General features: G+C 39.0%; 1 protein-coding gene across 20 annotated transcripts in view; it reads right to left on the minus strand.

Annotated features, from left to right (window-relative positions):
• Positions 1 to 11,579, minus strand: part of lrrc7 (leucine rich repeat containing 7) — a 334,407-nt gene that overhangs the window by 44,200 nt on the left and 278,628 nt on the right. For all 20 annotated transcript variants that reach the window (XR_009803708.1, XR_009803707.1, XR_009803709.1 and 17 more), the window contains 4 exons: positions 9,609 to 9,833; positions 9,296 to 9,524; positions 8,842 to 9,210; positions 7,155 to 7,394 (listed from right to left, as the gene is read on the minus strand). Coding sequence is in view for 16 of the 20 variants with exons in the window: in XM_061883598.1 (XP_061739582.1) it covers positions 7,155 to 7,394; positions 8,842 to 9,210; positions 9,296 to 9,524; positions 9,609 to 9,833 (1,063 nt within the window). In the remaining 4 variants the exon portion in view is untranslated. The remainder of the gene's footprint in view (positions 1 to 7,154; positions 7,395 to 8,841; positions 9,211 to 9,295; positions 9,525 to 9,608; positions 9,834 to 11,579) is intronic.

Here is an 11,579-nt window from a genome sequence, read left to right on the forward strand (position 1 = left end):
CGGCTTTGTTCAGTTTAGAATTTTGGCCCACTCAGTATTTGAGTTTTACACCCCAGACATTGAGGAAATGCCAAAATACAATATTTGTACTTTCACTTAAATATTCAATTTACCCTGACTATGTTATGTTTTTTTTTTACTATTACTATTATTATTTTTATTTTATTTTTTTTATTAAAAAAAAGAAAAAAGTAATGTTTCTTATATTTTTTGTTGGCTCTCAACATATATTAGCTACAGAACAGCCGCAACAGTACACCAATTGAAAATGCAGATTAATAAGACGTCAGAATATAAATCTTTAATGCCTTGCAAAAACGTCACATCTCTCGTGGTGCACCCGTAGAGTCCCAGTCTCACATGCAAAGGGTCCAGGGTTTGCATCCCTGTTTTAACATAATGTAATGATAGCACGTTAATGTGTGCACTTTTGTTACCATCCACAATTACTTTCTTTTATTAAATGTTGTATTTTTTGAATGACTGCGTTTTTGTACAAAAAATGCATACATTTAAACTCAAGTTTATTTAAAGACCTTATTTCTCAAAAATCAAAACATGTGACTTTTTTTTCAGCACGTTCTTATAAATATCCAGGTTAGCTATTAAAGATACAGTATTATCTATTTTGCAGACTGGTTTGAGTTATGGTCTGCTATGGATTACCTCGCTGGCTCGCATTTCCTCTGTGACTTGTAATTCTCTTTCAAAACACTAAGGAGCAGTGTCTCCAGAAGGAGCAACTGCAATTGAGGTAGACTAGATGATTCGGGGGCTGCATTCTTCCAAGGACCCATGCAGCCAACGCGGTCTACAAAGTGTGGATCCTGCAGGAGTACTCAAGCAGAAGCTGGAGTGATATAAATTTCGACCATCTAGCCTATAGGACCCTTCCTGGTTAAGTCTATTGTCCCCGCCCATACATTTACATCACGTATGTGCTGCTCAGTTGCACAAGGTTGAATAATGACAACCTTAAGAGAAGAATCATTGTTACTGTTCTCCTGGTCCTTTTCCTTATTTTAGAGGAAGCGGCTAAAGGCTATCGGCACCGTCACCGTCTGATTTTCCTGCGGTTTGAGCCAACCGCTCATGGGAGATGGTTGTCCTGGTAATGCAAGCATGTTGAAGCTGTTATTCCAAATTATTAGTTAAAGGTAGTTTTATTTTTATGCTTGTGAATGCTTCTTGTACATGTACCTTTAAAACCAGAGGTGGGTATCAACGCGCTACATTTACACCGTTACATCTACTTGAGTAACTTCTAAGAATAGTGTTTATTCAACATACTTTTACTTTAACTTGAGTATATTTATAGAGAAGAAACCCTACTTTTACTCCGCTCCATTTATCTACATTCAGCTCGCTACTCGCTACCTTTTTTTAATCGATCCGTTAATGCACGCTTTGTTTGTTTTGATTTTGACAGCCACCCATTCAAAGTAGGATTTACGCATGCCTGCGTTTCACCAACCACATGGAGTCACTGGTATTTTGGACCAATCAAACGGAGCCAGGCGGTCACGTGACCGTCACACGTCGAATCCGACTTAAAAAAGTTTAAATACTTATTGGGGTGTTACCATTTAGTGGTCAATTGTACGGAATATGTACTGTACTGTGCAATCTACTAATAAAAGTTTCAATCAATCAATCAAAAGTGTAAAGGAAAAAAGACACTTTTTATTTAAACCGTACTTCCCTTCAAAAGCCTAAAGATTGATCGCACTGTTCCTGTCTTCACAATAAAAGTGCAGCTCCATCGCGCCTGCTCTAACAAAATAAGAGTCTCTGAAAGCCAGCGCAAACAAGCTAGCAAGCTACGGAGTTTGCCGCCAATGTATTTCTTGTAAAGTGTATAAAAACTAATATGGAAGCTGGACAAATAAGATGCCATAAACCAACGACTTTCATGTGGTATTAGACAGAAAGGATTAACTTTTTACTCCTCCATTTGAAAACGTGGACGTTATCAGCACTACTGTCTGATTCCAATCAATGCAAGTCATCAGAATCAGGTGATACACCAATTTATATTATTGTCTTCATGAAAGATAGGAATCTATGTGTTAAACATGCATGTATATTCATTAAAACACCTTTAACATGTCAACAAAAATGACAAAATAAATAAATATAAATTATATACTGTATATATAAATGTATGTATATATATGTATATACATATATATATATATATATATATATATATATATATATATATATATATATATATATATATATATATATATGTATATATATGATATGTGTGTATATATGAGGTAGATCACCTCGACTTGGTCATTTATTAAGTAATTGATTAACGTTGAAAAACTTATTGGGGTGTTATTGTACGAAATATGTACTGTACTGTGCAATCTACTAATACACGTTTCAATCAATCAATCAATCAATCAATGCCTACTGAGCCTATGGTGCTGTTATTGTGGCTCAATTTGCCTTATTTTTTAAATTTATTTTAATGTATTATTATTTAATGTATATTATTGTTTTAGTTGCTTAAGAGATATTCCTGGCTCTGAATTTGCTCATTGCTATTTTTATGTTTTTGTGCATTAATTGTTGCCGTAATCATTAAATGAACAGGTTACTCATCAGTTACTCAATACTTGAGTAGTTTTTTCACAACATACTTTTTACTTTTACTCAAGTAAATATTTGGGTGACTACTCCTTACTTTTACTTGAGTAATAAATCTCTAAAGTGACAGTACTCTTACTTGAGTACAATTTCTGGCTACTCTACCCACCTCTGTTTAAAACACACTGATAATCCAGAGGATGTCCCAGAAAGATTCCTCAAAGCCCATCCCTAGAGCAACACCACACAATCTTGTTTTGCAGTTATTTTGTTGATTTCTGATTCGCAATTGATGTAGTTTTTTAATTTTGTCAAATTGCTTGCATTATAGCAGTGGTGGGCCGTCCAGGCCACCACATGTCAAAGCCTTCTTTGCTGGCCTAACATAACCAGAAATCATGATCATAGATAAAGATTGTATTGTATTGAATCAGAATTCAGATAGCTTATGTTGCCATGCTGTACGAAAACTGCCCGGGGCCTTCAGAATCAACAATGTAGGCGTCTTTGCACTGGCAGTGAACGGACACATAGAGGTGATAGACTGATAGACCGTTGCGATTGCCAAACAGATGACGAGTTATGTCTAGCTGGCCTAACGCTGTGATTGGATACTCACTTGGGATTCCCAAGTGAGTATCCAATCACAAGTTGCGAAAACAGGAAGTGGTACAGGAAACATACAAAACATAGAAAGCTACAGAAAACTCACCGGTACAATAACCACAAAGATAAAGTGTTTGTCTTACACCTAGTAATCCGCTGTGGACGGGCGAAGCCAAACAATGCAACTTTAGTGAGCATCGCTTGCTCCCGCAAATAAAATACATTTTTGGCAGGCAATCATATTTTGGCACAACACCGGTGGGGAAATGGTTTGCCTGACACTTTCCCCAACTACGACGGTACCACTGGCTTATACGACGTCGGATGGGAGCTACAAATTGTGAGTTCAATTTATTTTTATTTTTTTCATGTTTCATTTGTTTTACACAATTATTTTAATTTTGACAGTACCACATATGATATGTTTTAATTGCTGAAGCGGGTTTATTGAATTTTGAATGCGCATAAAAATATACACTTTGTTACACTGTTGAGGGTTTTAGCAAGTAAATAGAGTGCTGCATGGTCCACAACATAATTAACGGCACAGGTTTGACCATTGGAGCACATGATATCATTGATGTGAAGGGAAATGAGTGTTGCCATGGGTGCAGCCGGTACTGTACACACAAAATCATCATTTAAATGTTATCAATCTTAGTCATAGTAAATAACCCGCAACACGGCCACACAGTATTTGATGTTTTATTTTTTTTAACTTTGCGCATGCTGTTTAGCGTTTGTTATTTGGATCTTAGTAGATCAGGCCATCGATATTCTTGAAATGTTCATTGTGCTGGCACAGAGGGTTTTTTTGCACAACCTCAAATTCTGACTGCACTGTAAAATATTAGATACATTTGATGAGAAAAATGCCTACATTTTGGGTGGTATGAGGGCCCCTAACCCGTACTTGCCAACCCTCCCGGATTTTCCGGGAAACTCCCGAAATTCAGCGCCTCTCCCGAAAGATATTTTCTCCCGAAAATCTCCCGAAATTCAGCCGGAGCTGAAGGCCACGCCCCCTCCAGCTCCTTGCGGACTTGAGTGGGGACAGCCAGTTTTCACGTCCACTTTCCCACTATATAAATAGCTTGCATGCCTAATCAGTTTAAACATCTATGGATTTGAATAAAAAACTGCACACACAAGGAGACGAAGCAGAAGAGTGAGGATGTTACAGCCATGGCGACGCCGTCTGTAATAGAGTGATTCTATGTTGTCTGTTGCCATCTCCTGGTGAATGTTGGCTATAGCGTTATGGGGTTGCTTTTTGATTGGCCAACAATTTACGTGGTGTTGGGCACCTGACGGCAAGTGAGAGAGTCTGTTCAACTTCTGAAACCCACAGTAAAGAGACATAACTTCATCACGTCGCCTGGTTATTGACTCCAACCCAATATATTACACCGTCGACGAGCAAAATGAAGAAATAAATGGCAGAACAAAGGTTACTCAAATAGTGAAAGGTAAATGTTTAGTTTTTTTAAGTAACCAGCAAGCACAGTAGAACAGTAGAACAACTGAGTTTTTATTACTGTGTATTTGATAGGTGCCGTCTGAAATTCAACTATTTATTTTATTTATATACATAATAAAATAAATATATATAGTTTGAATTCAGTGAAAGTCAAGTATTTCATATATATATATATATATATATATATATATATATATATATATATGTATATATACATATATATATATACATATATATATATATATATATATATATATATATATATATGTATATATATATACATATATATATATATGAAATACTTGAGTTGGTGAAATGTAGATGTAAATATATTCCTCCCCTCTTAACTACGCCCCCCGCCCCAACCAGACCGCCCCCCCGACCACGTCACCCCCACCCCACACACCCTACCTCCCGAAATCGGACGTCTCAAAGTTGGCAAGTATGCCCTAACCAAACCAATTGAGAACCAATGCTCTAGTCTAGATAGATGATATGAATGAGAACATGTGCCTGAAAATTGAAGGGTGATGAAACTGCCCAACATCGCTTTTTTGTCAGTGGGAGGAGTGAAGCTGAGCGGAACATTATCACCAACGTTCCCACTAAGGCAGTGGTCCGCCGCGGCTCGATTGGTACCGGGCCGCAGAATAATGTTTTATTGTTATTTTATTTTAATTATTTTTTTATTTTTATTAAATCAACATAAAAAACACAGGATACACTTACAATTATTGCACCAACCCAAAAAACCTCCCTTTTTCATGACAAAAACCACCCCTTTTCATGACAAAAAATAAATAAAAATAGAATCTCCCCCCCCAGGCCGCGGGACAAATTATCAAGCGTTGATTGGTCCGCAGCTGCAAAAAGGTTGGGGACCACTGCTCTAAGGTACGCGGCTGTGCAATTGCACACTGCTCACGCATCCTCTGTGCACGGCAAATCTAGGCAGCTCACTAAATCGAATAAAAAGATAAGCGCATAACAGTGTGCACGTCTGCCGTCGCTCCCATGTGCGCCACTGAATGCTCAAGGAGTTTTGGCGTTTGCTCACACATATGAACAATTAGAGGGAAAATTGATTATCACCACTATTTAAAGATCTAACCAGGGGGTCAGCAACCTGCGGCCCTTTAATGCCGCCCTAGAGCATGTTTAAAAAAGGATTGAACGTGGAAAAAAATAGGGGAAATTTTCTTTTGTTTGTTTTAGTATGTTTTTTGTTTGAGGACAAACATGACACAAATCTTCCCAATTGTTGGAAAGTCGCCAGTTTGTGTGTATACTTCACTGATGATAGTATTTGGTGGACATCGTTTTGTCCTACTAATTTTGGCGGTTCTTGAACTCACCGTAGTTGTGTGGACAGTGACGCAACAGTTTGTTTACATGTAAAATCTTTCACTCCGTCTTAATTTAATTTTGTCCACCAAAAGTTTTATAATGTGCGCGAATATGTACATATTGCATCATTATGCCTCATTTAAAGGTATATTTGAGCTCATTTAATATCTTTCACTTTTATCCTCTTTGTACATAATTTAGTTTTGCATGTCTCATGACACATTATCTGTATGTAATATAAGCTGCATTTCATATAGTTGTTTGTGTGACATGCTGCTCCAGACCACAGCAAACATTACGTAACTTGCCAAAAATGGTAAAAAAATCTATTAAAAGAAGACAGCCAGCCGTTTCTTTTAACTTGGACAGACTCTTCCATACCTTTGACCACTAAAATCTAGTAATTTCCAGAAGTTATCTCACCTTCTGAGTAGCCTCAAATTTACTATTGGTTTCCAATGTTGTAAAAATGTGTAGAACAAATACTACATTTCAACATTTCTGTCAACGTAGATTTGCTTCAGCCTGCGACACACAATCATTTTGATAGTAGGCTAACATAGCTAATATAGACACTTACGTAATGTGTTGCCTTCATTATAAGACTTATATAAGGCTTTTTTCTCGGCCCCAGACAGATTTGTTTTTTGTATCTTTGGTCGAAAAAGGCTCTTTCAACGTTTTGGGTTGCCGACTCCTGATCTAACTCTAAATCTGGTGTATAATCTGAAATAGTGAATGAACAAGTGTACCATACTAGTGTCTCAGATCAGAGTTTCTTCACTGTGTTTTCCTCCTAAATTCTGAACGTAGCCAGCACAATCATTGGTACCCTGCTGGTCACCTATTTTGGCTATTTTGAGAAACATCTGACTTGGAGCCACACTTGACAAAAATGAGGAAATTATTTCCATCCATCCATTTTCTACCACCCGTGATGCTTTAAAATCAGTACCGTCACCTGAATCTAGCTCAAAAATGAATTCATAAGAAAGCAAGGGTAAATTGTCAGGCCCTTCTATTTACCATAATACAGGATGAAAACATGTAAATTACAAAAAAAAAACTATAAAAACTGTGTGTTAGAAGTCAATGCTCGTTATTTGTTCACGTGACAGACCTGAGATGCTCCATAGGTCTCGGTGCTGTAACTTCTTGCTGACAGGGGGCGACGTTGAGTCAAGCTTTTAGTCGGGTAACCAATCATTGGCTTCTTCTGTTCCTGGTAGTCTGTGTAATCGTCGTCATACCGGCCATTTCTCTTGTTGTGCATCATTTGACTCTGGCTGTCTACCATGTTGGAAGAATGATCCATAGGGCTGGAGTAAGCAAGAGCACGACTATATAAAGGAGGGTCACCCTGAAGCAAGAGAGGACATCAAATGAACAAAAATGGCACGTGAAAAAGAATCGCAGAATGTTGTAATGGTTTTGTCCTTATATGAAGGGGGGTTTAATTTGGTAAGCCACAGTGGTATCTCTGAGTGCCCCAAGTTACACGTTTTTTAGAATACGGGTCGTCTCTCAGTGAGTTGTTATGCTTTAGATTGCGAGCAAAAATTCAGGTTACGAGCATCTCCGCCAATAGCTGGCATAACAAAAGTGAAGCATGTAAGGTTCTCATTAAAAGATTTGACGGTGTCTTACTCACTATCATTAGCTTAGAGCTAGAGATCAACATAATTGTGTTTTTTCCCAACCATGGTAGGGTAGAAAATTATTGTAAAGGACAGTGCTGATAAGAAGAAGCGGATGATATTCATTAGGTGAAAGAAAAAAATCATCAAAAACTTGACTAAGCGTGGAGCCAAAGCTAGTCTAAGGCAGAAGAACTTGATCATGCTAGCCAAGGATGTTGAAATAATGTCTAAATTACAAACATGTATCCATAAAAATATGGTAAAGCTGCTGATGGTGTGTGTAACAGAGAAGCAGCTCAAAGGAGATACTATAGAAAATGTTGTACATTTTAAATGCATTACTTTATAGAACTACAGTAGTTGTTATATGTTATACGTTAAAATTGTGCTGTTTTGAGGGGGCGAGGGAGCCAGCTATGTCATAGAACTAATTATCCGTAAGTTCACTGTATTTGTCTTCGACTATACCAGGGGTCCCCAAACTACGGCCCACGGGCCGAATGCGGCCCACCAGCATCCAAAATCCGTCCCACGTGAAGTCTCAAGTTTTTTTCTTTCATTTGTCTGACCGCTTCTATGTTAGCTACCTCTCTGTTTATAACGTCTATTTTCTTCTGGATCTACTCTATTTTATGCTGCCCTTTTATTGTTTCAGCTGTTACATATACTGTAATACTCTACATCAGGGGTGTACAACTGTTTTTAGCTCAGCGGCCGCACGGAAAGATAAATCTGTGCATACGCGGGCCGGACAATTGAAACCATGGCATTAAAACTTAAAAATAAAGACAACGTCAGATTGTTTTTTTTGTCTTACTTCAGCCAAAAATAGAACAAAAACATTCTGAAAATATGACAATAAATGTATCGGTAAATATCCCAAATTACGGCTTGCAGGCCGAATACAACCCGCCAGCATCCAAAATTCGGCCCGCGGAAAGTCTCAACTGTTTTTTTTTTATTTGTCCTTTCTAATCTATTTTTTGCCGCTCAGACAAATCATATTGTCTAAAAATGCCTTTTCCCATCGATAACACGACATCATCATATACGAAAACACACACACACACACAACAATTTTTTTTTAACCCAATATGGCCCCGTGTCAAAAAGTTTGTCTACACGCTAAATAATTGTCTTTAAAAAAGTTTGAATACTTCTGCATACCTGCTGTCTATACTGAGCTTCCTGCAGGGCCTCCTGCTGGGCTTCGTGAACTCGACGGAACAAAGCGAGTTCGGTTGAGCTAACCAGTGAGTCTGCTCTCCTCAAAAACCCTGGCCTGGAACGCTGCGATGGGATTGGGTGCTGCTGCTGCTGCTGCTGCTGCTGCTGGCTGGTGGAACCATCCTGATTTATTGGCGATTGGGGGAAAGAGAACATCTCCAAGGGTGGGTAAGCGCGGTACCGAGGGCTCACCAACTCCTTGGGTAATGTCTTTCCAGGTTGATTGATATACTCCAATGCTTTTGATGAGTGATTAACATAATCTGGTGTGTTGGGAAAAGGGGGAGGGGCCCGGCGATCCATTGTCACCTAGTGGTTTAGAAATTATGATCGGAAGTATTAGTGGATCTACATGCAAAAACATTTAACTCCACAATAAATGCAAGATGCTAACCTGGGGGTTATAGTTTTGGTCAAAATGGTAGGCCTTGTGTGGGACCGCGGGTTTCTGGTTATGCCCCTGCTGGTTCTGGTTGCTATGTGCATGGAATGCAAGTTCCTCATCGAGCATAGGTGCAGACTGGGACCGAGCCATGTTGGTCTGCTCCATGGAACCTGCCAGGTCTTGTCGGTCCAAACTGCTCTGCTGCTCAATGGAGGAACTGTAGGTGTCCATAGGAATACTGCAAAAGAAGAGACATGGAAAAAAGTGCCGTACGTGTCTAACTCACAGATTAATCTAATATTACTACGCAACTGAAATCTACCTGTATATTTTATAGGAGCCTATGTCGATCTCATCAATGCTCTGGGATTTCTTAAACTTGGATCGCGTCTCCTTCATCATAGGTGACAGTCGGTCAGAGCTTTTACTCATTACCACGGTTACCTTGTTGCCGCCGGTGACGGTCAGCTGGTCCTTTCTGTTCTGCTCTCCCTGGTTATTGTGGTATGACCAGCTGCCAGGCAGAGGCCCCGTCCCTTGCTCCCGCCTTGCAGCAAAAAATAAGTCAAGGTCAAGTCATGTTTTCTATCTCTCACCCCCAATGAAGTAAAACAACAACCTCCTAAGTGGCGTCAAGATACAGTAAGTTAATATGATAGAGCCACTGATGTAATCTTAAGTCAGCAGCATGTCATTTTATTAGTGCTACATGTCAAAAAACAAAATTGCAAAAAACAGATTAAAAGTGAAAAAATAAAATATTTGATCTTACATCTAATAGAAACTTTTCAACGCTGTATAAGCCAGTGGTACCCCCCATCGTCTGCTCATTCGAGTGGAAACGGCGGACGTTTTCCCATTTCATCGCCAGAACAGCTGAGCTTGCTTCCAGGGTTGGCCGACATAGTCTCACAAGATGTAGTTTCTCTTTAAATATCCTTCTTGAAAATGGACTTGCAAATATATATCTGCCAACGAATCAACGTTTTGTTCTCCTTCTCTGCTATCCCGGTCTGGCTACGGCGCAACACTTCCCGCTTCCTGCTAAATTTAAACTTGTGAATGGATACTCACTTTGGAATGACAAGTGAGTATCCAATCACAGTCTCATTAACATCAGGCTACAACTTGTGATCTGATTGGCTATTGCAACTGTCTCTCAACTCTATGTGTTCTCAAATTCATCCGCTAACGGTCCCGGTGAGTATCCATTCTCACCGGGACCCTTAATATGATAGAGCCACTGATGTAATTTTAAGTCAGCAACACGTCATTTTATTAGTGCTACATGTCAAAAATAAAATTGCAAAAGACATATTAGAAGTGAAAAAATAGGTATTTGAACTTACATCTAAAAGAAACTTTTCGACACCGTATAAGCCAGTGGTACCCCCCATTGTCTGCTCATTCGAGTGGAAATGGTGGGCGTTTTCCCATTTCATCGCCAGAACAGCTGAGCTAGCTTCCAGGGTTGGCCGACATCGTCTCACAAGATGTAGTTTTTCTTTAAATATCCTTCTTGAAAATGGACTTGCAAATATGTATCTGCCAACTCAACTTCATTCGCTAACGGTCCCGGTGAGTATGCGGATGAATTTGAGAACACATAGAGTTGATAGAGAGTTGCAATAGCCAATCAGATCACAAGTTGTTGACAGTTGCCTATCTAAGTAGCCTGATGTTAACGAGACTGTGATTGGATACTCACTTGTCATTCCAAAGTGAGTATCCATTCACAAGTTTAAATTTATCAGGAAGCGGGAAGTGTTGCGCCGTAGTCAGAGAAGGACAACAAAACGTTGATTCGGTGTCAGATATATATTTGCAAGTCTATTTTCAAGAAGGATATTTAAAGAGAAACTACATCTTGTGAGACGATGTCGGCCAACCCTGGAAGCTAGCTCAGCTGTTCGGGCGATGAAATGGGAAAACGCCCGCCATTTCCACTCGAATGAGCAGACGATGGGGGGCGTCAAAAAGTTTCTATTAGATGTAATTTCGAGTATTTTATTTTTTATGTTTTTTGCAATTTTATTTTTGACAGTACCACATAAGATATGTTTTATATGCTGATGCGTTTAGTTTATTAAAGGCGCCAGAAAATAACCCGTTTTGCACACTGTTTAAGTGGTTCAATTCACAGTTCCTGTATATTATTTCTCTAGCAATGGTCATGTGGTGACATAAGTTATGGTATTTTTGAGAGGTAATTATTGAAGTCGGACATCACTGAAGGCCTCGGTGGGAAACACACGGCCCGCTACAGCATCTCATTACATTCTGTACACACACA

This window comes from Nerophis ophidion, linkage group LG22, assembly GCF_033978795.1.
Source record: "Nerophis ophidion isolate RoL-2023_Sa linkage group LG22, RoL_Noph_v1.0, whole genome shotgun sequence".
NCBI classification, from domain to species: Eukaryota; Metazoa; Chordata; class Actinopteri; order Syngnathiformes; family Syngnathidae; genus Nerophis; species Nerophis ophidion.